At 38.5% G+C, this 13,534-nt stretch overlaps 1 protein-coding gene across 6 annotated transcripts in view; it reads right to left on the bottom strand.

Annotated features, from left to right (window-relative positions):
* The window catches only part of TCERG1 (transcription elongation regulator 1), a 42,367-nt gene extending 34,188 nt beyond the window's left edge, over positions 1 to 8,179 (bottom strand). For 3 of the 6 annotated variants that reach the window (XM_070937348.1, XM_070937351.1, XM_070937352.1), the window contains exons 1-3: positions 8,081 to 8,159; positions 3,549 to 3,774; positions 445 to 588 (exon numbers count right to left, since the gene is read on the bottom strand). In XM_070937348.1, coding sequence (XP_070793449.1) covers positions 445 to 588; positions 3,549 to 3,773 — 369 coding nt within the window. In that variant the 5' untranslated portion in view covers position 3,774; positions 8,081 to 8,159. Of the gene's footprint in view, positions 1 to 444; positions 589 to 3,548; positions 3,775 to 7,806; positions 7,884 to 8,080 lie in introns of those variants that run through there. The other 3 variants (XM_070937347.1, XM_070937353.1, XM_070937349.1) reach the window with 2 other exon arrangements.
* Between the last annotated feature and the right edge of the window lie 5,355 nt (positions 8,180 to 13,534).

The following is a 13,534-nucleotide window of genomic DNA, read 5'->3' as shown; positions in this document are numbered from 1 at the left end:
ATTGTTTTTGTTTTGTTTTATTTACATAACACACACACACACACACACACACACACACACAGAGTACATATTATGTTTTATGTTGTAAGTACCCAGAGTAGGCCAATGGTTAAAATGGATAACAAATAAATTGAATAATAAAAAATAAAAAATAAAATAAATCTTTTTAACTTCTCTTTCCATAGTTTCTTATGAGAATTTAAAATCTGATTTAAAATAATTAAAGATGCCAATCGGCCAATTTTAATAAAATTGATTATCCATGCCAATCAACATCTTTTGAGCAACAAAGAGTGATTTTCAGTTATGACTGTTCTCAAACATTTAGAATATAAAACAGAATGCACTGATTGGAATTGTTTAGGCTATGCAAAAATATTTTTTTCCATTTCATTTGCTGACGTAACAATTACTGTTGTAATTATTAATAGATATAACTCTGACCTTTCCATCTGGAGTTTTGTTTTCTACCCATATCTCTTCATTAGGTGGCATAGTTGGTGTTCCAGGAGCAGACACAGGTGGCATCCCTGGAGGAAACATCATACCAGGAGGGGGTGGCATAGGAGGAGGCATAAAAGGTGGTCTCTATAAATAGAAATAATAGTAATACATCAAACACTCTTAATCCAGAAATGTTATTTCCTACAGAAATGTTAAATATGCTTGTTCATGTAAAAGAAACAAGGTTATCATGGAAGAGGAAAAAGTAGCACAGAACAGAAAAATGCATTTCATATTACAGGAAAGCAGACCTTGCCCAATATAGTTCCAATAACAAGCACAATTGTTATATAACTATCACAACTGTTACAGTTATATTAACAATAAACACAAAGCATAGCAATTCAATGTGTGAAATTTGTTAAATTCATTAGAATTGAATGCTGAAAGCAGCAGAATTAATCTTACTACTATATTTAAGACTACAGTACCAGATCCTGAAGCAATTTTTCATAAAGTCTTCCTACTTTGATGTATATCTTGCCTTTTATTCAGGATCTCAAGGCAAGCTATTCACAGAATAAAACTCCAATCAGGATGATATTGCAAGACTGGCAACTCAATTGGGATCTTCCCAGTCAGAGTCTAACTCTGAACAACTGGTCAGATAGCATGAATGTTATTCACTGTGGCCCTATGGATATTCCTAGGACCCATAGCTTCCCAGGAGGCAATAGGTTATCCTAACCAGAACTGCGAGGTGGTTACTGCCAGATGCAAAAAGGGTGAACAAATAACAGCATTTTCCAGCCCTTATCATCACAAAATACCGTAAGCCAAAATGTGGGCTGTTATCTGCGTTCAGACAGATTTATTGTTTGTCTTCTGCAAGAGCGCTCTAAACATTCCTTCTGGTGCTTCATTTCCCTGAGAAACTCAGAAAACCAAGATGTACCTCTGGATCTGCACACAGAAAGAAGCCTCACTGGACCAATCCAATCTATAGTCTCATCACCTACCTCAGTGCCCACCCAGTCATCAGCTAAGTTGCCTACCAGATTCTCAGAGGAAATCCTGATGCCCCATTGGAACTGAACAAGATCCTTTAGTCTCCTGAGGGAGGTTGTTGGAGGGAGTGACACTGCCAAACCAGAGGGCAATCAGAGAGTGAACTGTTCATAGCAACAGACTGATGGCAATACTCTCCAAAATTAGACCATGTTACAAAACCAAAACCAAATCTAGCATGCCCCATGCATCAGGCCCTCATTTACTTGGTGCAAGTCAATAATTGACATAGAGGCCATGAACTCCTGAACCACCTTGGACTTAAAATCCCCAGGAGACCGGTTAAAGTCCGGAGAATAAATATTTTAAAATGTAGTTTTGCTTTATTCAGATTTGAATATATTTGTAAACTAAGAGACTGTCAAAATTGAGGTGGTAGATAAATTGCACAAATGAATAAAATTTGAAGAGCATTAACCTCAAGAAAAAAGTAAATCGTCCCAATTTAACATACTGCTAAGACATAGAACTAAAAAGTCTGGGAAATGTGTAAGACCTTCATTACATCAAACCAATGTGGATGTCTGGCAAGCCTCTCCATGAAAGAAATCCCATAACTGTGCAAGATCTTGATATAATCTTTAAACTTTTTTTAGAAAATTATTTTCATATAATCCAGTTACTTTGTGCACATCTTAATTACCCCAAAATTATATTGTAAATTCTCTGGCACTGACTAAGCTCACTGATATCATACAATAATAAACACTGTAAAAGTTCAGAGGGAACAATTAAGCAATTGTGAGAGACCAGTCTGCCTGGAAAATGGGCCTCCTCTACCTCTAGCAGATACGGAAAAGAACATTTCATTAAAACCAAACAATTGATAAACCAATAAGAATGAATCAAAAATTAAAGCAAAGGTTCAAGTGACAGGCCTTAAAAGCACACTCCTGAATGAAGATGACCTAGTTGGTACAGATAGTCCTTGACTTACGACTAGTTGCTTAACCACCATTTGACGTTATGGTGGACCTCCTCAAAGGTTACTTATGAGCTAGTGCTGAAGTTATGATCACCATAGCACCCATGGTTATTCACCCTTAGGACCGACCAGAGGGATGCTACAGCCCACCTTCCCAATTATCCCTTCCATTAGGTCACACAGGCATTGGTCCTTCTTTCCACTCCCACTTCTTCCCAGGTCCAACCATTTCCTCACTTATCTTTTAAAGATCTCCAAAGCTTGGATTAGGGAAGCATAGTAAGCTGCTTGATTGCTGGATCACATGGTGCAAACCTGAAAGCAACTGTCATTTTCCAAGCAGCTGCATGGAAGTGTATTTGCTCAGAAAATGGCTGCCACTCCTGGGGTTGTGCCCATATGGCCCAGCAACAAAGCGATGCTTCCTGGGTCCTTAACATGGTCTGTGCAGTGCTGTGAAAAGCTCCAGAGGACTGTTTCATTGCTGGGTTGTGCAACTGCATCCTGGAAGCAGCCGCAATTTCATCACTGCCACAAGGAATTGTGGCCATATTGAAATGAGACTGCTTTCAGCATGTGGATAGACAACCCAGGCATACTGACAGATGAAGTGGCCAGCCCTCCTTCCTTAATATGAAGTCCAGACCTCCAGAGATCTTCAAAAGATGTGTGCGCGGTGGGTCATGGGGAAGAAGTCCAAACCCTGCAGGGACCCAGTGCAGGGGTAAGACCAGTAGGAAACCAGTGTTGAGGGGGAAGTAGCCCAAGGGCCGTGGGTATGCAAAGGGGCAGGAAGCAGAGCACAGGGTGATGCGGGAAGTCTTTGGAAGAGGAAAAGTCTATCACTGCCATGTTAATTTTCTTTGTCAGGTAGCAAGCTGAAATTAAAAAAAAGGTGGGGACAGCCAACATCTTACGTTTCCTGTTTCAACAGTGATCAACTTGAAGTCTTGTAACCTATCCATGAATAGCAGGACAAAATTGGAACTCAGTAAGAACAGTCTGCAGTTCAGAAAAGCTTTTCATTGGAAATATATTACAATGACTTTTCAGCAGACAGAATAATTACACATTACAAAGAATTGAGCAATAAAACCCATAAACCTTTTACCTGTAAATGTGGAGGTCCCATAGGAGGAGGAATTCCTCCAGGTGGTGGCATCGGAGGCATATTTGGATCAAATGGAGGACGTCCAAAAGGAGGTCGAGGTGGTGGAGGTGGGCCTCTCATCATACCAAAAGGTGGTGGAGGACGCATAAGAGGTGGTGGGCCTCTCATAACAGTGTTTGGCGGAGGAGCCGGACCACGAAATCTCAGTGCTTGTTGTTGAGCCATTCTATCAGCAAAACCAAAAGAACAAAAACTTGCTTATCATCAAAAGCATTGCTGTTATGCATGTAATGAAATAAACTCACAGAAATTCTCAAAAATAATACTGAGACACCAAACTTTTGGGGAGGCTTTGTTTTCACCTTTTAAATTACTATGAACCAGTAGCTAGCAGGAATTACTTAGAATGAAAAGACACTATGCAAGTTTCCCTCCTAGTACCAAAGTATCTCAGACATGAGATAACAATCTCACACCCTTCCTACAGATATCTATGATTTCGAAATCAATTCTCATAGTACCAAGACACCCAACAATATCGTAACATGAATGGATGTGCAAAACATGGCTGCATGAGAATATCTACATTATTTTCACTTGTTAGTAGAGCAAAATTTGAGTACAGTATACTAAACCCACTATGCAACCTAGCCTTCTATAAAGATACTTTAGTAAATGTGTCTGTGTGTGTTCAAAATTGAAAGCAAAGGTTATAAGGTAGTAAACAACAAAGACATATTTAATGCCTTCTCATTTCGAATTTGTCCAAATTCATATGCTTAAGAATGTAATTGTTAATAGTAAATTCATAATTTGATATGAAAGATGAACATGTAAATATTTTATTATGCTTTTAACATTGGTGAAGCCAATGTAATAGCCTCTATCCATTTAAACTTCAAGCCCAAAAATTATAGCTAGAAATAGAAAATAAAAATGGGAAACAGCGCAACATCTGGTTTGTGGCATTTTAAAAATATCAGCAATGCTGATCTAACCTTTCCATCTGTCATCCACATGTCTCATTAGATCTCCTTATGAAGCATTTAATTATTTGCTTATAGATAAGTACAATTTGCTTACAGTAAATATAACCACCTTGAAATCTGATTGGGTTAGCTCTTCCAAAGAGTAAACGCATCTACAATCATAAAAGACATGAACTCTTTGAAAAGATAAGTTTAACTCCCGAACCAAAACTTGTACAAAAAGTTAGATTTTTCCTGTTTGCCATGCAGATACAGAATGGAAAAGTAAATTCTCTCATGACTACCAATTTTATACAAACTGGAGATGACCAGTGAAGCAAGTGTGTTCTGCAACTTCCTCTAAATCAATCATGCGGGTGGGGGGGAGGTGGGGGGGGGGGAAAACGGACGGACAAATGACACGACGACATGACAGATTCAACAGAACATGTACCGTATTATTTCCTATGTTTACACATATTTTCAGTTTAGTTCATAGTAGGCATTTAGAAAAACGTCTTCAGACTCAGAAGGGACAATGTAATCCCAAAGAATACAGCGCTTTCACAAAATAAAACCCTCCGTTACCTTTCTCCACCAAAATCTACACTGTTCACTGGACATAACCACTGCTCAAATTCTGGCATTAAGGCAAACAGTGTAAGCTAACCGTATCTTATATTGAAGGCTTTTAATTATTGGATACAATATTGCATGCTATAGTTATTGTAAAAATGAACAAGATTTGGGCCAAATCTACCACAGCAGAGTCTAGTTTTTCCCCCCTAATTTCTGATGTTTAATACAGGTAGTCCTTGACTTACAACTATTCATTTAACAACTGTTCTAAGTTATGTCCTTGAAAAAGTGACTTACTCGCTTTTATGACCTGCATGTATGACTGTCTCAGCACCCCATGGTCATGTGATCATGAGGCAATCAGCTTGCATTTACAACTGGATAGTGTCTTGCAGCCATGCGGTTGCAATTTGTACTCTTTTTGCCAATTTCTGGGGGGAAAACCCCCAACCATTGGGAAAACCTGGATTTGTTTAATTGTGGGGATTTGCTTAATGACCCTGTAAAAATTGTCATAAAATTGGATCCAACTTGACTCACAACTGCAACAAACTACAATGGAAATTCTGCTCCAAACAGTAAGTTGAGAATTACCTGTAAGAACACTATTGTTTACTAATTCCAAATACTATATATAAACCTGGGTAATTGCAGTCTGCTACCATAAAATCTAAGGCTGCATTCATGTAAGACTTTATACCAGGTTATTTTGAGAATAAGTTTTTAAACTAAAGGCTTGGGCAAACTTTTTACTTAAAAAGTTTACTTTTTACTTATTTGCTGTTGTGTAACATATCTTAACTACAGTTATCTTGTCGTCCAGATTCAAAACGTTGAGTTACTTTGATATAAACTGATTTCTAGCCACCAGATGCAGACTGGTGATGCCCATAAATTGAATAAGTAAACATCTGAACACTTCCACCTACAAAGTTTTAGAGGCTAGAGTAACCATAAAAGGGACAATTCCAGCTATATTTGTTTCCACTCTTTTTCATTTTACCACCATGATGCACTGTTTTCAGTGTTCTACATCATGATTAAATCTCCATGGACACTATTTAAAATGGTAACTGTTCACTTGTCACTCAAAGATTTTTGGAATAGTGGCCCAAATGGCTGTTATAAGTCACATGATTTGTTGAACTGACAAATGCTATTCACTAGAAAAAAACCCAGACTCATCGGCATTGTAGGAAAGACATCCTAGGAGTTAAGATTTAACTATAATTTTAACAAAATTATGGGTGATTTTTTTTTTTGGAAGAGGGACAATTCTCTTATCATAAAAGTATCCTGGTAAACTCTGGATAGCCTTTTTTGCAGGGTACACTAATCATAACCCTATGATTATAGTCCTACATGTTAGTCCTACATGTTGAGCCCCCTCAATTGCATCTTAAAAAATGCAAAGGGCTTTATTACAATCCAATAATAACCGCACTCAAATATCCTCATGGTTAGTTTCATAATATACCGTACTCTTTTCGGAAGAACATTTACTATATGGATGATTAAATATTTTCTAACGGAAACAATACATTCATTCTAATAAAGGGAGATATAGTAATATTTTCTAATGGAAATCCCGGTTGTATTACCTTATCAGACTACCCTATAACTGGGTAACACGATTTGGTGTTATGTGGAGAAGCTGCAGCTTTCCCCAGCATGCGATCGACAAACACCCTTACCCAAGATCTCATTTACAAATGGGAAAAACGTGCTATAGCTACTTGACGGGTTGGAGAAAGAATCCTTGTAGGGGGATTAGTCTGGGAAAGATCCTCAGATGGAGGTGGTATATATATATATATATATATAGTCTCCCAATAGGCAGCAGTGTTTGCTGGCTGCCGGGAAAAAAAAGCCTAGAAACTAGTGGATTGTGATTTCACTGAACTAGGGCTGCATAAAAATCTTGGTTTATGTAGGAAGAACCTGGCTAAAGAGAAATACATATATATATATATATATAGACATATAGATGCCTATACATATACATTTTACTAATATACCTGGAACTCGTGTGTGTGTGTGTGTGTGTGTGTGTGTGTGTGTGTGTGTGTATACACATATATATATATATATACACAAATTCTTTTCGTAGGCCTTTATGTGTATTTATGTGTATACACACCCATATATAATATATATATACTACCACAGTTCGACACAGACGACCCCTGACCATCTTATAATCGCCATCTGTGCAGTCTTCCTGTATCCATACCAACGTCTCGCTGCCTCCTGCTGAATGACCCCGGATCCAGTCAGTCTGCGGCTCCAAAGACTTGGGGAAAGTTTGTCGTCCGGCATTACCTCAGACTTCTGGGCTGAGCCCACCACCTAAATGCCTAATGCCGAAGCCACGTGTCAGGCTTCGGGGTTCAACCAGAGAGGGCGAGAACTCTCTCTCTCTCCCCCCTCCCCACGGCGCCCCCCCCGCTTGCTTGACGAGGTCCTCGCGCCCAGAAGCAACACACACACACACACCACCCCCACCCCCACCCCGGGAATCCAGCCCTGAGGAGAGCACCAAACGCTCCGTCCCCGCAGCGTTTTCTCTTCCTCGAAGACACCTGATAGCCGTTAGAAACAAACAAACAAACAAACAAAAAAGCCCACACCCAAACGGCACACTTTCGGGAGCGTCGGGAAAAGAACGAGGGGGTCCCTCCCGGGAGAGCAAACGTAGAGCAAATCCTCACCGGAGCTGAAGTGAAGACTGAAGAGGGGCGGGGAGGGGGGGAAGCTGAACGGCCGCTTCCGCCTCGCGCCGAAAGAGAGGGAGGGCGGGGGGGGGGCGAATGAACCACTGAGGAAACAGTGAAGCCGAAGAACGCTCGAGGTTTCGGCGCGTCGTGTGCGCAGGCGCGCGCAGGCGCGCGCTCTTAAAAGGCCTCGTGCTGCCGGCGACCGCTTGTTCCTCCCACCTTCCCGGTGTTCTGCGCGAAGTGATTCCAGCGGGAGATTTCTCCTTACCTTATTTCATTGTTGTACCGTTCCGCTGCACCAGCATCACCTTCGCCGCCGCCAGGACCAACGCCGCCGCTACCACCACCTCCTCCTCCGCCGCCGCCGCCGCCGCCTCGTTCCGCCATCACTAGCCGACTCTAGCTTTGTTCACGCCCACGGCCGCCAGGCCCATCTGTTCGCTAATGGCTACTAGGAACGTCGATCGTAGGACGAAAGGGCTCATCTTATCTCTGATTGGCCGTGGTCGCCGCCGATTTTGAATGAGAGGCGGAAAGCGCGCGATGACTGGCCATTTTTATTCCTAGACCGTCAGGAAGCGCCCCGTTGTATGCGCCCTCTTGTGGACCGGTCAAGGTGGCGTCACGTGACCTGTAACCCGGAACAGGCCTTTTGAAAGAAAATATAGTGCTATACCAAAATTGCAGAGATAGAAAAGGAAGAAATGTTTTGTAATCTCGTATGTCCGAGGTTATATTGTAGCCCGATTTATTACCTTTTGAGGTCTTGCTTGATGTGAATCAATTATGATTTATTTTTAAGCGTGCCACCGTATTGCTAATTCCAATTTCAATGCAGCCCGTCAGATTCACCCTACAAATTCTAAGTGACGACATGCCACAATTTGCGACGTTTTAAGAAAAAATTCGGGTTTTTTTTTTAGAAAAATCTAAAGGCATCCGTCTTTGTCACAGTCTTCGTATTAAAGTCTAGGGGTTTTTTTTTTAATGGTTTTTAGATTTCTGCACATGTTAAGGTGCAATTTTTAAAATTAATCTGCAATTTCACCTGTTTCTGGTGGATTTTTATTGGCGGGGCGTTAATACCATGCAAGCACAATACGCGTTTCAAATTATTTAAAACTATATTTAATGAGCTCGTTTAGAGATACGAGGAGCCTTTCTTTTCTTGCTTCCTGCTGTCTTGATCAACCCGACTACTGAATAGCTGGATAACCTTGGATTTTGCATTGGATTTCCGTTATAAAGAAAGGGGACAAAAGCGACTTAAGTAGCTTATGTATCCTACAAATCTTATACTTCTGATAAAAAGGCGAGTTTTGCACCCATTTAAAAGACATCTCGGTATCAGCATAATACCAAATCACATACCAATTTAATGGGCACATGGGAAGAGACGTTTGAGCTGCGGGATCCAATCCGCAATAGCGGAGTCACTTTTAGAGAAGAGGCGGTGGTGGAATTGAGAGGGAAATTTTGATTTAACCGAGTGTTTGTGTCGGACAGATTCAGTGTATTGTTTCAAGCCCCTGCTCTCTAAAAGGTACACAATAGAGCCTTTGGGGAAGGTATTCGGCGATAGCGGGAATCGCTTTTTCTGCAGCTTTGTTGAAGTTAAATATAGTGCGGGTTATTTAACTTTCAAAAACTATGGGGTTTTTTCCACTTTAAGCTGTTCGTTGCACTCCTACCCATGCCAAGAAACAAGATGGACGACATACAAATCTAATAAATAAAATAAAGCAAGTGCTGTACAATGTCAAACCCTTTCCATTCCATGGGCAGGATTTTAAGGAAGTGGTTTCCATTGGCCAATCTCTTCTACTGTATTGATTCCCGCTCTTAGGAAAAATTGGCAAAATTTTAGTAAATTTATTTTTTTAAAATATTTTTTATAACAAAACAGTGCTTAATCTTAAAAAGAAGGAAACCTAAAAAAATTAAAAATGCAAACTAAAAATACCATCTAAGGAAAAGGAAAAAAAAATGTTTATCAATGGTCACTAGTTTACCAATAAATTCACTACTGTAATATGAACAACAGAAGACATAATTGTAAAATATCACAGAATCTATACTATAATACACACAAACCTTTGGTATAAAATATTGCCATTCCCAAAACAAATCATAGGTTGAAAACTTTCATCAATTTCAATGAAAAGGAAAAAAAAAGAAAAAATCACCTTTGTGTTTTATAATTGAAAATCTAAACAGCAAGAACAACAGCATAAAATCCACAGAAAATATCCATCAGTATGAAACAAACAAACAAACAAAAAACAGGCATTCACTAGTTGAGATAACTTCAAAAATATTGGCCCCATAGCAAGAAAAGATGGGAGAGATTACTTTCTAGTAGTCTGGGGTCAGGTAAAGGATGATGTACATTCCTGCCTCCAGAAATAGGTAATGGGTTACACTCAAACTGGAGAAACTTGATGGTGCAGATCAGATTTCCGTGTGTATAATTTCTGTTCCAAGATACTGTAAACCAGGACTAGGCAATTCACTAGTGCCTCCCTCATGAAACCTACTTTATTATTTTCCTAAAACAACCAACTAACCAAATCAAACACAGGAAGCTAACATTCTGCAAATTGAAAAATTGTAATCTTTATTTACACATAAATACGCCATAAGTATTCTTGGGAAATAACAATGATGGAGGGCTAAACCCCAGTGTTATGTTGAGAATGTACCAGCTCACCTGATAATCAAGGTGTTAGACTGTAAACTTTTGCACTGGTCAGTATGTGCAGGCATAGTTAGTGAAATGGCTTCTTACCATCCCCTCTATGTTTCTGGACCAGTTCACAAAGAAAAAGGAAAAAGTAAGAAATTTCCAGGGATGTAGTGGGGATGATAAGAAGCAATTTCACTAACTGCACATATTGAGCAGTGCAAAAATTTGCAGTCTGTTGTAAACCTAATAGCTGTATTATCTTTACTGTGTTCCTTATATTACTTTTTCCCAAATTATGTACCGTGTTTCCCTGAAAATAAGACCCTGTCTTATATTTTTTTGAACCCTGAAATAAGCGCTTGGACTTACTGCCATGTGCTCCAAAGCCCGATTAGGCTTATTATCAGGGGATGTCTTATTTGGGGGGAAATAGGGTATTTATTATGCTTATATAATTTCCAAATAATTCACATGAATAATTTCATGTTAGAATGGTAGGGGGGGGGAGGAAAGCCCTACCCTCCTTTTCTTAGAATATCCTATAGAAATTTTTCTTCCTCTGTCTTGATTTTTTCATTGTTAACCAGGATCATTTTCTAAGAAAGTTGTGTCTAGCATGGGTCTTCAGGCAAATCATATAATTCTTTTCTTCCATTCATTTGTGTCTGACTGGCTCTCATATAATAATATAAACAAGTTTATTGTTTATTTAATAAAAGTAAAAAATAATTCCCATCTATGTTATTCAAGGTCAGTCCTCTCAAAATAAAATTTTAAGCACAATATTTTTCTGCAGATTCGAATACATTCTTTGTGTTCACATGTTGCTACTTTCAGATTCAAAATAAGAAAATTGTGAATATGGCAAGTGCAGATATTTGACAATTTTTAATCAATATTTTGAAAGTATTCCTTTGGCCAGAATAACAGTTTCTGTATAATTTCTCTTGCCAATTAAGTTTTTTTCCCCTATTCTTGTGTTTGGAAAATATAAAATTCTTCAGTCATGTTCATTAAACAAATCAATTCTGGGTTATTACTTAAGGCACACATGAGTAGGCTCAAATTATAATACTTTGGACACATTATAAAGTGATATAGAAGTCCATAATGCTGAAAGATAGGATGGTATCAGCAAGGTGAATGGACTTAATCGCAGAGATCAGGGGTTCATTCTTGGAAGATCTGAATAATCTGTAGGGGACAGATCATCCTGAAGTAAATGTACCTATTTGGCCACTAGGAGTCATACCAATTTGACAGCACAGAATCATTAATAATAATGGTCTTAACATAAACAGAACAAGCATACATTTAATTCAAGGGTTTGTCTAGTATTAGAATAATTTAGAATAATTTTATTTCTATACAGTCCTACTTAAATGTTCTCTCCTTGTTTTCAGCATGTTTGTTCCATCTCACCAAAATTATTCCAAATCCAGTTCTGTTTCTTCCTTTTCACTATGTATTTTATTTATTTGCTTGTGAGAGTTTTCTTTTAAAAATATGCTACATACTGTGAGAAGAATCCAAGTGGTATCATATGTCAGTTACACTAACTCCCAGCTGTTTGTTTGTTTATTAGTCCATATTTTTCCTAGCAACAATTCCAAGGAATACATTTCTCTATAACCCAGGTAAACGTCATAGTTTTATTATATAAACACAATTAAACTCTGACCCTCTGAAACCATCCTTTTAATTCCTAGCACTTCCTTGGCTCTGCTACATTTTCTGAAATAAATTGCTCATTGGGTCAAGAAGTCAGGGCAATTGTGACCAAGTTGGAAAGCCCAGCTACACATCTGTAGAGCATTATCAGTTGGAGTTCTTATGTAAAGAAGGTAAAGAACTATCTTCCAATAATGAGTAAATCTTAAAACATATGTACAACAAATTCTAGTAAATAACAATAGGCATCATTGGAGGTAGTCAAATTAGTTTTACAAGAATTGAATCCCACATGCAACGTGAATAAAAATTACAACTTCTATTTCATCATGTCTATAATTTTTTTATTAAACAGGTTTTATTTTCATTTATTTTCATTCTTCATTTTGGCCACTAGGAGATCCCCTTCATCAGCTTTAGCTATTATTCTATGAAGGCACATTTTTCATAGATGTAATAATGCAACCCTTGTTGGAAGTCCTTTACTTAATCCACCTGTCTCTCTTTGTGATTGTCCACTTGGAAGACTGCATTGAAAAAGACACTCATTTAGTTAAATCTGTTCTGATAGTCACATCTCTTCAATTCTGCATCTAAGCTTTGGACAATTTTATTAGAAATCTGATGGCAAATTTCAGTCAGCCTTGTTTTTTTGGGGACTCCTTTGGTCCTTGGGAAGAAGAACATTTGTGTCTGGGCTAGCACCTGAATAACATATAATAATCCCTCTCTCATTTTCCATTAAACAGATATTTAGTATTAAGCAAGCTGAACTTGCTAATCACAAAGAGCTATGACCTATGTCCTATGACTTTCTGTCTCTCTTTCTCCCTCCCTCCTTGGTCGCTCTAAAGACTGCCACCACATCACAGCAAATGGCTGCAACTGCTTAACCAAGCCAAAAAGTTTGTTTTAAGTGGACTCATAACTCATTTTGGGTTTTTGTAGGTAATTACAACAGATATTTCTTTTAAAAATTCTGAACTGAGTAATTTAGTTCTCATTCTTTCTATTCTTCCAGGTGGTGTGCCAGTCAATTGATTAAAACAGGAAAAGAATGCTTGCTTGTTAAGGAAACTCTGATTATGAACTGCATTCTCTCCTGTGCTTTTTAGCTTAGAAATATGATTGTTTCCCCCAAATATCCATGTTTTAAATGTTCTCTACTTGCATTTGGTAAGACACATGTAGATATACTACACACAGTAATCCTATGTTTATGTTACTTGAAAATCCTATTGGATATATTTGGACATCTATATAGACTCATAACTTTACCATTGTTGTTACTGGAATGTACACTGTCACAAGACTCTAGGAAGGGAGACTGTTCACAGTCTTTCACACCACCACAATGATGGTGGG

Source organism: Pituophis catenifer, unplaced genomic scaffold, assembly GCF_029215685.1.
Source record: "Pituophis catenifer annectens isolate HBS135680 unplaced genomic scaffold, rPitCat1.0.hap2 SCAF_2, whole genome shotgun sequence".
NCBI lineage: Eukaryota > Metazoa > Chordata > Lepidosauria > Squamata > Colubridae > Pituophis > Pituophis catenifer.
The sequence above is the reverse complement of the archived record's forward strand: the minus strand, read 5'-3'. Positions and strand labels throughout refer to the sequence as shown.